The sequence below is a fragment of the Erinaceus europaeus genome, chromosome 4 (genome assembly GCF_950295315.1).
Source record: "Erinaceus europaeus chromosome 4, mEriEur2.1, whole genome shotgun sequence".
Classification (NCBI taxonomy): domain Eukaryota; kingdom Metazoa; phylum Chordata; class Mammalia; order Eulipotyphla; family Erinaceidae; genus Erinaceus; species Erinaceus europaeus.
The window spans coordinates 89,117,114-89,132,372 of NC_080165.1; the positions used below are offsets into that span (position 1 = coordinate 89,117,114).

The window sequence follows — 15,259 nt, forward strand, 5'->3', positions numbered from 1 at the left end:
TTCTAAAATTAAAAATATTAAAAATAAATAAATGCCTAAAAGGGATTCTTTGATACCATGAATTTAAGACATAAGGGCTGAGATAAAGGTTAACTGAATAAGTATTATGAGTGTCTTTGATACGCTGACAAATACTATTATTCTTGAGTACAGTGATATAATACATTGTATTGACCATAAGCAGAATATCTTTATTCCATTTTATAAGGTTGGAGGTTCATGGATCAAAGTTCTTGTAGGGATACTATTTATCTGAAGATCAGCCCCTAGTCAGTACCATTATGAGTCTATACATATGACATACAAAGTCTCAATAGACTGACAGAAAATGATTGATCCATGCAAGCACTCTTAACATTTTTGGTGCAGAGCAATTTGTTACAGAGATATCTAATCAAGACATTACTTTGATAATCTCAGGATAAACCTTCGGGGAAATATTATATAGCTGGATCAGGAAGCGTTATTGACATTATTCTGAAAGTGTTTACTGAAGTGACTCTTTATACACAGCAGTAAGTTGTTTGGCCTAAGCAAGGTGTTTCTTAACCTTCCAGGTTTCTTTTTATTTTATATTCTCTCAGCTATATGCAAATAAAACTCTACATTTGGGGTTGGGAAGAGAGATGGTTTAACTATTGTGGTGCCATATAGCAAATGGGAGGTGTTATAGCAAAGAAAGGAAATTTCAGTGCCCTCTCTCTTTTTCTATCTTTGTCTCTTTCACTATTTGACTTTTTTAAAAGTTGCCTGGAGGAATAAAATTATGTATGTAGGAGGCCCTAAATTCATACACAGGCATGCAAGCGCACACACACACACACACACACACACTGTTTATGTTTTTCTTTTATAAGCTCTGTCTGATTACTATCCTAAAACAGGGTCCCCAATAAATCATAAAATCATTTTTCTATTTTGCCATAACTACTGTATTTCTATTTCTCATTTTTTCAAATCACACTCTGCAAGAAACATTTCTATTAATCTAAGACAAATTATTTTTGCATATTTATATACATGTGAACCTCTTTGTACAACACTTAATGATATTTCTCTAATTATTTTCTAGTACATACAATCTGGGAATGGTAATGTAAATCAATATACAAATCCGGAAAGACAGCCAGGAAAGTGATGGGTTTACCTAGTAAACAGGAATTACTTATGAATCATTGTTTATTAAAAACAAGGAAAAAAATCATGACTAACTTTTGTCAACATGGTGCTGTGAAGAAAAGGAAGTTTTGGGGAAGGGATTATCTTAAATTTGTCATCAAAATCATTAGTGCTGTTGACAATCATCCTTATTTTACATATAAATCATCTTGCATTAAATATTGTATTTGGTGAAACAGGGCTGCAGGTCACTCTGACTATCTTCCTGTCCCCTCTTAAAATCTTGTCTCTATCCTAAATTAATTAATTAGTAAATTAATTAAAATCCTTTTTAAAAAGAAAAAAACACAAAAAGTACAGTTAAACTCATCATTTCAGAATATCAGCTCAAGTTAAATATCTTTTCCCTCTTTTTTAATCTGTTTTGCCAGAATCTAAATGATCTACTGGAAAGCTAAGGATTATTTTAGGAGCAAAACTTTGAAAATGTCCCAGTACTGCAATTGAAGTAATTTTGTGGTAACTTTTTACTCCTCCAATATCACTCTGACTTAAGGTCTCTCATCTTGGTTTTCTTGTAGGTCATAATAGTACTCTCGACATCAAGCTGCTGAAAGAATTAGATGAGCTAGTATAAAAAACATGTAGAAGAGTTCTACTCAGTAAATGAAAGCTGTCATTACACTTTCTGCTACATTATATTTTAGCAGGTCCTATTGCTGGCTTTCCTTTCCTATTACTGGTTTTTTAATTGGAATTTGAACTCAAGGGATTAAATTTCTCAAAAGTAAGGCCCCTTGATCATTTAACGAAAACTGTGTGCATTTATAACTCATCCATCAATAAACAACTCTACTTGCTTAAGAAACTGCAAGCCTCCAAGTGCAGATGTCTTAATTCCACAGTAAGAGGCTGCATTTCAACAACCAGAGAACTTTGCTCTGCTTCAGGCATTTTTAACAGGTATTAAAAACAATTGGCATCTCAGCTGGAAAGTATGAATGCCTAAGGTACCACATGATGGGTAGTAAAACTGTTCTTCTAGGTGTTAGAAGTTTGTGATAACTAGAGAGGGAGAAAGAAGCCTCTTTATGAAAGATACCAATTCTTTGATGATTACATTTATTAGATGTAATATAGAAATCCAATAAAAAATTAAATAAATAAAAATAGTACAAAAATAAGGGTGGTAGGAAATGGAGCAATTTCACAAAGGATTTTACTAGAGCTACAGGCAAAATCTGAAGATGTTCTTTCAATGAAATTTTTAAGAACAAATCTTGCTAATAATTATAGTCTGTTCAGTATCTATCAGTTCATGGCATTTAATTTTCATGTGATATTATATAGTCAGTAAGAGAATCCGAACTCTTCTGCTGAACTCACAAAATGTTTTTTTGAGAATAATATGGACTTACTAAGTTTTAAGTCATTGAAAAGTCAGAAATATATTTCTGTGAGGTGATTAGCAATATAAGTTTACACATATTGCACATCTAATTGATATAATAAACTTTCACAGTTCAGAGGGGTGTAATGATCAGTTAGGTAAATATTACATTTTCAAGTTATATGGCAAAACTATGACTTTTAAAACTCAAAAATCATTATTTTAGTTATTAAATTTTTTATACACACATGTGAGCCCACCCACATAAATAAACATGACCACGAGCCAGATCAAGAACTTACTGTCATTTCATTCATACTCAGAAGTGTGGGGCTAGGTGGCAAGGTACCAAGACGATATTTGAAACCTTCTTCTAAAGTCATTCCCCAGAATTGGCTGTAGTTCTGGGCTGTCCATCTACCTTACAAATAAAAGAGGAAAAAAGGACATAGACAATGTAATAACACTTTAATAAATGCAAATTCATTTAAATTCTGAAATTATAAAGAAAAAATCTGACAAAATTCACACTGGATAGTCTTTATGTGAATTATATAATTTTTATTTTATCATTGGATTGAGGAAATATTGATTTGCAAAGTTACTGTCACAGGAGCACAGTTCTACATCTCCATCAGATGGTTATCAATACATCTTATCTTTCAGTCAACCATCATCTTCCTCTACTATAGAGAACTGGATTCCAGGACTTCCAGGAAGCATGGACATGGAGTTATAGAAAACAGAACTGATCCCCCCCAAAACACTAAATATCTACAACTATCAAAGACAACAAAATTCAGCAGCTATAGCTGAGACATCCACAGAAGCACCACAGCCTCAGAAGGGTGCTCACATGCTTTTAGTTGGGATAAGAAAAGGTATGATATTGAAGCCAAAAATAGGAATTTAGCTCTCAGTCATAGCATATTGCCATTTGAAGTAGATTTTCAGGTAAAGAAAATAAACAGAGTCATATAGGAACACTGTAGAAATGGTCAAGGATTAATCTAACAAGAAGACATAGCCATTATAAAAAATATATGCCCCAAATTCAGCTGTACAATGAACTTAAGGAAGACATTGAAAACAATAATAACAGTACGAGATCTTAACATACTATGTACAGCAAGATACAGATCATCTGGACAAAAATCAACAGGGAAATAAGAGAACATAAATGAAATGGACCTAACAAATATTTACAGAAATTTCCATCCCCAAAGAAATGAATACACATTTTTCTCAGGTACATATAGATCCTTCAAAAGGATTGAACATATGCTGGGCAACAAAGACAGCCCAAACAAATATGTAAATATTAAAATTATAAGATGTTTCTTCTTAGACCATGATGACATGAAGCTATAAATCAACCACAAAAATAAAAGAAACTATGCCAAAGTCTAGAGACTAAATAACATGCTTCTGAACAATACATGGGCCATCAAAGAGATAAAAAAAAGAAATTAAGAATTACCTCAAAAACAATGAAAAATGAAGAAACCAGCTATCAGATCCTATAAGATATAGCCAAAGCAGTCCTGAGAGGGAAGTTAATAATAATACAGGCCAACATTGATAAAGAAAACAAATTAGTAGTAAACTATCTAACAACTCAACTTAACCAATGAGAAATACATCAACAAAGAGACTTAATAGTCAGCAAAAGACAGGGAATAGTTAAAATCAAAGCAGAAACCAATTAAACAGAAAAAAAAAAAACATTAGGAAGATTAATGAAAACAAGAGCTGGTTCTTTAAAAGGATAAATAAAATAGATAAATTAATTGCTACACTCACTAAGTGAAAAAAGAAAATTGTGGGAAAATCATTCAGATACTGAAGAGATATTACAACAGTCAAGGCAGAGATACAAAACATTATGCAATATTATTATGGACATATATATGGAAATAACTTAGGCAACTTAGAAAAATGCACACATTCTTAGTAAGAGTCATACCAACTACCAACCTTGATACAAGAGAAAATAGATAAATTTAGCAGGCCAATCATGAGAAAATAAATACCTAGCAAATGAGGTGAAAGACTTTTTCAAGGAAATCTATAAAACTCTGTTAAAAGAAATAGCAGATCTCTCTCTCTCTCTCTCTCTCTCTCTCTCTCTCTCTCTCTCACACACACACACACACACACACACACACACACACACACACACAAAATGGAAGACCATACCCTGTTCATGGAGTCTGGGTCAGGTTGATGGTGTAAACAGCTAATTTTATTCATAAATTTTCTTCAAGTTTCAGAGCTTTCTGCCTTAATCCAACTTTCTAGCCCTATTCTCAACTCTGACAGTATCTTCTCAAACATGAAGATTTCCAGAGCCTTACCCCACTAGGGAAAGAGAAACAGGCTAGGGGTATGGATTGACCTGTCAATGATATGTGCAGTGGAAAAGCAATTACAGAAGCCAGACAGAACAAAAAAAGAAAACTACAGACCAATATCTCTGATGAACATAGATGCCAAAATATTAAACATGATCTTGGCCAACCGGATACAGCAACATATCAAAAAGATTGTTCATCACGACCAAGTGGGATTCATCCCAGGAATGCAAGGCTGGTTCAACATCCATAAGTCAATCAATGTCATTCACCACATCAATAAAAAGCAAAGCCAAAAACCACATGATTATCTCAATAGATTCAGAGAAAGCCTTTGACAAAATCCAACAGTCATTCATGCTCAAAACTCTACAAAAAATGGGAATAGTTGGGAAATTCCTCAAGATAGTGGAGTCTATATATAGCAAATCAACAGCCAACCTCATACTCAATGGACAGAAGCTGAAAGCATTCCCCCTCAGATTGGGGATTAGACATGGCTGTCGTTTGTCACCATTACTATTCAACAGAGTATTAGAAGTTCTTGCCATAGCAATCAGGCAAGAAAAGAAATCAAAGAAATACAGATTGGAAGGGAAGAAGTCAAGCTCTCACTATTTGCAGTTGACATAGTATACATAGAATAACCTAAAGAATTCAACAGAAAACTACTGGAAGTTATTATATAGCAAGGTATCAGGCTACAAAATCAATGTACAAAAATCAGTGGCATTTCTTTATGCAAACACTAAATCTGAAGAAGAAGACATCCAGAAATCACTCCCATTTACTGTTTCAGCAAAATCAATCAAATACCTAGGAATAAAGTTGACCAAAGAAGTGAAAGACTTGTATGCTGAAAACTATGAGTCACTACTCAAGGAAATAGAAACTGATACCAAGAAATGGAAAGATATCCCATGCTCATGGATGGAAGAATTTTATATCATCAAAATGAATATTCTCCCCAGAGCCATATACAAATTTAATGCAAGACCCATTAAAGTTCCACCAAGCTTCTTTAAGAGAAAAGAAAAAACACTACAGTCATTTATCTAGAACCTGAAAACAACTAGAATTGCCAAAACCATCTTGAGGAAAAGAAACAGAAATGGAGGCATCACACTCCCATACTTTAAAATATATTATAAAGCCATCATCATAAAACAGCATGGTACTGGAACAAAAATAGGCACACAGACAAGTGGAACAGAATTGAAAGCCCAGAAATAAATCCCCACACCTATGGACATCTAATCTGTGATAAGGGGGCCCAAAGTATTAAATGGAAAAAGGAGGTGCTCTTCAATAAATGTTGCTGGGAAAACTAGGTTGTAACATGCAGAAGAATGGAATTGAACCACTTTATCTCACCAGAAACAAAAATCAACTCCAAATGGATCAAAGACCTAGATGTCAGACCAGAAACAATCAAATACTTAGAGGAAAATATTGGTAAATAATTTCCCCCCTACACCTCAAAGACATCTTTGATGAATCAAACCCAATTGCAAGGAAGACTAAAGCAGAAACAAACCAATGGGACTACATCAAATTGAAAAGCTTCTGCACATCCAAAGAAACTATTAAACAAACAAAGAGACCCCTCACAGAATGGGAGAAGACCTTCACATGCCATACATCAGACAAGAAACTAATCACCAAAATATATAAAGAGCTCAGCAAACTTAGCACCAAAAAAGCAAATGACCCCATCCAAAAATGGGCAGAGGGTATGAACAAAACATTCACCTCAGAGGAGATCCAAAAGGCTAACAAACATATGAAAAACTGCTCTAGGTCACTAATTGTCAGAGAAATGCAAATTAAGACAACACTAAGATACCACCTCACTCCTATAAGAATGGCATACATCAAAAAGGACAGCAGAAACAAATGCTGGAGAGGATGTGGGGACAGAGGAACCCTCTTGCTGGTGGGAATGTATATTGGTAAAGCCTCTGTGGAGAGCAGTCTGGAAAACTCTCAGAAGGCTAGACATGGACCTTCCATATGATCCAGTAATTCCTCTCTTGGGGTTGTACTCCAAGGACTCCATAACACCCAACCAAAAAGAGGTGTGTACTCCTATGTTCATAGCAGCACAATTCATAATAGCTAAAATCTGGAAGCAACCCAGGTGCCCAACAACAGATGAGTGGCTGAGAAAGCTGTGGTATATATACACAATGGAATACTATGCAGCTATCAAGAACAATGAACCCACCTTTGCTGACCCATCTTGGACAGAGCCAGAAGGAATTATATTAAGTGAGCTAAGTCAGAAAGATAAAGATGAGTATGGGATGATCCCACTTATCAACAGAAGTTGAGTAATAAGATCTGAAAGGGAAACTAAAAGCAGGATCTGACCAAACTGTAAGTAGGGCACCAAAGTAAAAACTTTGTAGTGAGGGGTAGACATGCAGCTTCCTGGGAGAGTGGGGGGGGGTGGGAGTGGGTGGGAAGGATGGGACATAGTCTTTTGTTGATGGTTTGAATGGTGTTTATGTACACTCCTAGTAAAATGTAGTCATATAAATCACTAGTTAATTAATATGAGAGGGGGAAAATTAATTGTATGTCTTGAAGTTTTTCAAAACACAAACTCAATCTTTTTAATATATAGGCTGTGTAACTGATATGCAGACTCTCTCAAAAGCCTAGACCAAGTAGATCAGAAGCAATTAATAGCACCTCTATATACAAGATACTGGGTACTGTACAGCAAACCCTAACAAAAGGACTTTTCAAAGTGAACCCAATCACCAAATAATGTGATGATAACATTAACTATCGATTGTCTTTTTGAACCCTAAGACAGCAGGAACCTCACATCTCCACTATAGAGCCTCTACTTCCCCCAGTCCTGGAACCCTTGGATAGGGCCCACTTTCCCGTATGCCTCTCCCAATCCATATCAAATAATATTGCATCTGCCGTTCACAACCTAACCAACCCAATGATTGCCACCTCAACATGCTTCACTTCAGACTGTGTCCAGAGACTTCACATGTGGAATGACAACCCTTCAGCTTCATTACTCGGGTGAGACCTTTCCTTTCATAGTATACTCTAATTCCATCCCAGGTGGTTCACTTTCTAACAAAGTCCCAATACCTAGATATACACCAGTTTCTGTGAGAGAGAGCGTATGTTCACACGTATCCGTAAACTACTGCAAAATATATACCTGAAAGCAGAAGTACACTAGAGTTTGCTGTGAGTACCCCCCACCCCAACACTTCCTCTCCTCTATTCCAAGCTTTGGGTCCATGATTGCTCAACAGTTTGTTTGGCTTCGTATGTTAAATCTCTTTTCAGTCACCAGGTTCCAGTTGTCATCAGGATGCCGGCTAGTCTTCCCTGGACTGAAGACCCCACCAATGTGTCCTGGAGCTCCGCTTCCCCAGAGACACACCCTACTAGGGAAAGAGAGAGGCAGACTGGGAGTATGGACCGACCAGTCAATGCCATATTCAGCGGGGAAGCAATTACAGAAGCCAGACCTTCCACCTTCTGCAACCCACTATGACCTGGGTCCATGCTCCCAGAGGGATAGAGAATGGGAAAGCTATCAGGTGATTGGTTGGGATATGGAGATTGGGTGATGGGAATTGTGTGGAGTTGTAACCCTCCAACCCTATGGTTTTGTTAATTAATCCTTTGTTAAATAAAAAAGAAAAAAAAAGAAAAGAGAAGGCAGGGTCATATAAAATTGATCAAATATAGATAAATAGTTATAGAAATAGTAGCTATGTCATATCTGCAACTTTGGGAGAACTATTGTAGCTTCCAATAAAAAGAATGAGGAAACAGAAATCTGGTGTTGGGAATGGTATGGAATTATACTCCTTTTATCATACTATTTTTTAAGTCAATACTGTCACTAATATTGTGGATCTAATGTGTGTTTGAGCATGGATGGTTGACCCCCTGGAAGCTCTTCTATCAGTCTCCCCTTGGTATGCAAGCCTTGTGGTTGAGCAAGATGGGCTGGAGTATGCGATGAATTCCAACCAGCCTATCAATCTCACCTCATCATCCCACCTCTCCTCCCTCTGGTGGGCTTCACCTTCTTTAAATTAAATTTCTATTTCCCCATTCCTGCGTCACCATCCATACCTTCTTATTGCCTTGCTCTCTTTTTTCCTTATAAGGTGATATTGGTCTTATTGGCCAGCTTGACTACTTCCCTTGCACAGTTACCCCTTTATAAATTTGTAACTGAAACAATAAAGCGTTCTGTACGCTGGAAGACTGCTCATCAAGTTCATCCTTGCTGCTGCTGACCCGAGATTCCCCGCTTTCTGTCTCTGGTGGCCAACAGGCCAAATGGTGAAGTGGAAGCCAGTCTGGCCCATTTCCCTAGAGGAAGTCAACATAATATAATTAAATATACATAATAAAAAGAGGGAACTAGGCCCCTGAATATATTCAGTATCATTGGTTATTTTAATTTCATGAAAAAAGAAAATTTGAATGTACAGTTATAAGAGCATAATAACTGAAAATGAAGAGGAAAGAAGATGTAAACTCATTTTTCTAGTTTGATTGCAGCAGGGGCATGGCAATAAGTAAGGATATGTCAAAGAAGTTATTGCCCTCAATTTGTAGTATGTTGACTTCATAAAGTCAGTGAAAAGTTGAGAGAGAGCAATAGATTAAGTTCATTAGAAAAACCAAGTTCAGAAATATAATAAATTTAAAATGTTAAAAAATATTTCCATCAAGAAGTAGTCTATTGAGTACTGAAAACAGCAAAAGCCAGGCATTGTAATAATTATCTGAAAGGGAAGAGAAAAGAAGGACATTTGAAAGTACTTGTGGGTAAAAGACGTAGGTATGACTTAGAAAGGAAGTAAAGGCAAGGACATAGAAGTGAATAAGAATGGCAAAGACATCATCTCCCCAGACAATAACTTGGATCCACCTGCATATCAGATTTCAGGCTTAGACAAAACAAAACAAAACAAAAAAAAAAACAAGGATAGCTACAGGCCCTTTGAAATATAACTAAAATATGCTTACTAGCTTTCTACAAAATGGAGGACCCCCCCCCCCCCAACTCTTCATCTGCACTATTCCAGCCTTTAAGTTCATGATTGGTCAACAATTTGTTTGGCTTTGTATGTTAACTCTCTTTTTAGACACCAGGCTCCAGATGCTAGCAGGATGCCAACCAGACTTCCCTGGACAGACAACCCCACCAATGTGTCCTGGAGCTCTGCTTCCCCAGAGACCTTCCCGACTAGGAAAAGAGAGAGACAGGCTGGGAGTATGGATCTACCTGTCAATGTCCATGTTCAGCTGGGAAGCAATTACAGAAGCCAGACCTTCAACCTTCTGCAACCCACAATGACCCTGGGTCCATACTCCCAGAGGGGTGAAAAATAAGAAAACTATCAGGGGAAAGAATGGGATATAGAGTTCTGATGGTGGGAACAGTGTGAAGTTGTACCCCTCTTATCCTATGGTTTTGTCAATGTTTCCGTTTTATAAATAAAAACATTAAAAAAAAAGAAAAGAATGGCAAAGAATAGGAAAGCTTTCAGGGGAGGGGTTGGGATATGAAGCTCTGGTGGTAGGCATTGTACTCCTCTTATCCTATGGTCTTGTCAGTGTTTCCATTTTATAAATAAATAAATAAAAATAAAAACCCATAGGAGAAATAAATAAGAAAAATAAATTAAAAGAAAGAAAGAAAGAAAGAAAGAAAGAAAGAAAGAAAGAAAGAAAGAAAGAAAGAAGAGGGAGAGGGAGAGGGAGGGTGGGTGGAAAAGAAAGGAAATGAAAGGAAAGAAAATAATGCTTGAGGAAGAAGAACCTTGAGAGCTTCTGAATATAAGTAAGTTTCATACAGGGAAGATGTCCCCTCACAGATGTTGTGAACTATTATTAAAGTATCTAATCTAAAAAAAAAAAAAGAATGGGCAAAATATATATTTTTAGATGATAGATAGATGGATAGAAATTTGTAATCAATCCATGATATGTAGAGAATTTTTTGCTAGAGAGAGATAGAGGCACAGAACTCTAGTTGTGTTAATGGCATGGAATTACACCCCTATTATATAATAATTTTGAAAATCACTATAAAGTCACTAATAGAAAAAGAGGATATACTCTATTTCCCCAAGACTCTGAAAATGGTATTACCTAAGAAATTGCTTTGCTCAATAGGAACTGTAGATTTGACTTCCTGTTAATATCAACCACAGACTCCAAGTGAAGTCTCATGAAGTTCCTATTAATTATAGCACTATTATTGTGTGAAGAAACTAAGGATATCCTTCTAGAGGCCACTAACAACTATCCCCATAATCTAGACATAGTCCTGAGGCCCTATTAGGCAAATCAAGTCCATCCAAGACTCTCAATGTCCGTGGACATATCATTAACCTCAGGAGAGATTAGCAAGAGTCTTCATGGAGTTCATCCAACATTTTTGATGAGAAAATAATGTGGGGGCCGACTGGTGATGCACCTAGTTCCGTGCACATGTTACACCATGCCTCGCCTGTTTTGCGAGTGGTAAAACAGAGCTCTGTCTCCCTCCCTTTCTATCATCCCAATTTCCTCTCAATTTCTGGCTTTCTCTATACTACAAATAAATAAAGATAATTAATTTTTTTTAAAGAAAACATGTGTTAAATGTAGTTCTAGAGAGTAGAGAAAGCAGAGAGTAAAATGTGATAATTGCTCAGGTTAACCAAAAATACACAAACACAAGACAGGGATAAAGAAAATTATTTTCGGAGACGGATGGTGGTGCACCTGGCTGAGCACACATGTTACAGTGTGCAAGGACCTGGGTTCAATCCCCAGTCCCCGACTTCAGGGGAAAGCTTTGCAGTGGTGAAGCAGGGCTGCAGGTGTCTCTCTGTCTCTCTCCTTCTCTATCTTCCCCTCCCCTCTTGATTTCTGCCTGTCTCTATCCAATAAATAAATAAAGATTTAAAAAAAAGAATGTCCTTAAAAATTGTTTTCCAAAGCTATAATTCACTTCTAAAGCTGTATATTTATTTCAATTTTCTGTTCACACAGCAGACTTATGTCTTTCTGCCTTATCTTATCTACATCGTAATTTTGCCTTGCCTGAATACTTTTCAAGGATAGTTCCTTTCACTTCATTCACATGTTATTTATCTTTTCTAGACAATGAAAGAACGTATTTTATGTTTCTTTTCATATTTTTTAATTTTCAATTGTTTTTGTTCACATCTGTACATTCTACTTTTTCATGTCATTCCTTCTCTTTCCCCATTCATCTCCTACTCTTTTGAACTAACTAAATTTTTAGAAGTCAACATAGTAAATGCACTGTTTAAACCTTGAGAAGTCATTGGGAATGGTAAGAAAGGTAAGATAAAGCATATTTTTTTCTCACCCATAGTCTCCTGTGTTGACCCATTCAATCAATTCTGATTGAATAAGGCATATGTGCTGGGAACATTTCCATTGCTGTCCTGAACATGTGCTGCAAAGATACAACATTTACGATTTTTTAAGCTTTTATAGAGCATATTTATAAAATTTCTAACCAGTTATATATCATTTAGGCATAAAACATATTCTTGATTAATGTCAGTCATATGACTGTTTGATTTTTGCCAAAAAAAAAAGTCAGAACACATACATACATGTGATACCACACAGTATGCTCTTATCTTCCATTCCAAGCAATTAATAAGGAAATAGCCACATAGTCACTGAATTTTGAAAAAAAAAAAAGGTAATTTTGAAAGTAATTTCAACATGCTTACATTTATAAATTTTCTGAAGAACAATCTTTTCAAGTCAGTCTACTTATATATGATTATTATAATAAAATTATTTTGGCTTAAGTATATAAAATGTTTATAATTTAAAGTTCCATATTATAGGTCTATTGTAGATGAAAGCTTACTCTTCTTCTAGTGTTTGCCCAAAGCTTACTCTGTTAAACATAAACTCAAGCATAAATAGATGCATTCATTATATTTTTCACCATTCATTAAATGGAATGATACTTTAAAGAGTTACATAAAGAGATATTCTATAACTTATATCTGCCATGTTTGCAATCTTTTTGACATGTATTCCTTTCCCTTGAAGAAAATATATACAACAAAAGTATTCAGTCCATACTACATAAACACATTACCAAGAGTTGCAGTTTTCTTTAATTATTGATCCTTCTTCAAAGTGTTGACCATTTCTGAAGCAACCTGTCAACATAACATGTAAAAAAAAATGAATAATATAAATTGAATTAGAAAGTGATTCAACAAAACAAGTAATTAAAATGATGTTTAGTCCTTGAAGTATGCAATATTATTTGGTTCCAATCTGATAAAAGCTACATCTGGTTTGTTATTTTGGGGGGGCTTGTTCCATAAACATTCATATTTAAACTGCATTTTATGTACCAACATAGAGAATTTGCAAAATATGGAACTAGATTACCAATGAGTCACTGCTAACAACACTAAACAATTTAATTATTTATTTTTAAGAATTTATTTATTTATGAGAAAGATGGGCAGAGAGAGAAAGAATCAGACATCACTCTGGTACATGTGTTGCAGGGATTGAACTCAGGGTCTCTTGGTTGAGAATCCATTCCTTTATCCACTATGCCACCTCCAGGACCACTACTAAAAATAATTTAAAGTTTTTAAGTTGGTAAGTAAAAATAGTGATTAAGTTTGTGGTATTTATTATTTAAAAGTCTAACCAAGTCTTTAAAATGAACATGACTATTTGCACAAGGCTAGAGGAACTGGCTAAAGTTTTGGATTAGCACACGAAAGCTCTCATTAAACTCATTTTACACTCCATCAAAAAAGGGGAAAAATATAGAAGAAAATATTGGTGAAACTTTGTAGGACCTTCACATCAAAGATATATTCAGAGACTTGACTAGGTCCCATGAACATGGGAAATGAAAACAAGAGTAAATAAATGAGATCACATGAAAATAAAAACCTTTTACACATCCAAAGCAAACTACACAATCCAGTAAATGGGAGAAGATATTTGTACATCACACATCAGATAAGTGACTGATATCAAAGATCTATTCTGAATTGGTACAGATCTCCAAAAAGAGGCAAAAAATAACCCAATTAAAATTGGGTGAAAGAACTAAACAGAGTTTTATAAAGACAAGATGCACATGGCCCAGAAACATGAATAAATGCTCCACTTCACTTATTATTAGAGAAATGCAAACAAAAACTACACTTAAATACCAACTTACATCTGAGAGAATGGCTTACATCAACAAACCAGGAAATGACAGGAGCTGGAGAGGTGGTAGAGAAAGGGGAACTCTGTTTCACTGATGAAGTGAATGAAAACTGACACAACCCCTTTGAAAGACTGTATGTGCAGTCCTTAAACAAATAAAAATGAAAATTTCTTGGTCTAGCAATACCACTGTTGGGCATTTATACAATGGACACTCAAGCATTGATTAGAAGGGACATATGCACCCCTAGCTTCATAGCTCCATTATTCACAATAGCCAAAGAGTGGAACCAGCCTAGATCCCCATCATCAGATAGCGTGATAAAGAAGTTATGGGCTACACACTCCCTGGACTACTACTCTGCAATCTAAAAAATGATATTGTATTCTTTGGGCCAAAATGGATGGTACTAGAGTTGATAATGCTTAGTAAAATAAGTAAAGAGAAGAAAGACAAGTACCATATGGTTTCATTCATATATGGGATCTAGAGATCTGATTTACATGAACTTGCCAAAACTAGAAGAAAAAAAATCTCTAAATAAAACAGAAGCGAGTATACTATTTATAAGACTTATGAGAACATGGTAGTTATCTTTAGGAAGTGGGAAGGTGGGGATACAGAGCTTCGGTGGTGGGTGTGGTGTGGAACTATACATTGTAATCTTACAATCATAAACTATTAATAACAATTCAATAAAAATTAGAAATATGAACCCCTCATTAAAATTATCTTAAAACTCCATCAAAAAAAAGGGAAAAAAAATAATATGACATCAGGAGTGGAAAAAGGAATGCAGACAACAATCCCCTGTCATGACACTGATGACAATTAAATTAAATTAAATTAAACTTTTCTCCAGACTTTCTATCAAGATAAAGTTATGAAACCATGATATTGTAGCCTTTTGTGTTCCATCCCATTTTTCTCAACTACTAACTAAAGTTAATAACTGAATCTACCAGATTATATAAACCACCTCAAAGAAACTAATTTCTCTGTTCTATAAAACAAAAAACAGGAAGAAAAATAAAAATAATAATGAAAAAATGACTTCCAAAACCAGAGGATTCTTTGTGACTACACCTGATCCTAGTGATAACCTTGGTGGCAATTAAAAATAAACAAACACACAAATAAATAAAATAGCAAATGATTAAG

The 15,259-nt window shown here is 35.3% G+C and overlaps 1 protein-coding gene across 5 annotated transcripts in view; it reads right to left on the reverse strand.

Annotated features, from left to right (window-relative positions):
• TINAG (tubulointerstitial nephritis antigen) overlaps positions 1–15,259 on the reverse strand; it is a 75,435-nt gene that overhangs the window by 47,684 nt on the left and 12,492 nt on the right. For all 5 annotated transcript variants that reach the window (XM_016185314.2, XM_016185317.2, XM_060190014.1 and 2 more), the window contains 3 exons: positions 13,010–13,073; positions 12,254–12,343; positions 2,812–2,926 (listed from right to left, as the gene is read on the reverse strand). In XM_016185314.2, coding sequence (XP_016040800.2) covers positions 2,812–2,926; positions 12,254–12,343; positions 13,010–13,073 — 269 coding nt within the window. The remainder of the gene's footprint in view (positions 1–2,811; positions 2,927–12,253; positions 12,344–13,009; positions 13,074–15,259) is intronic.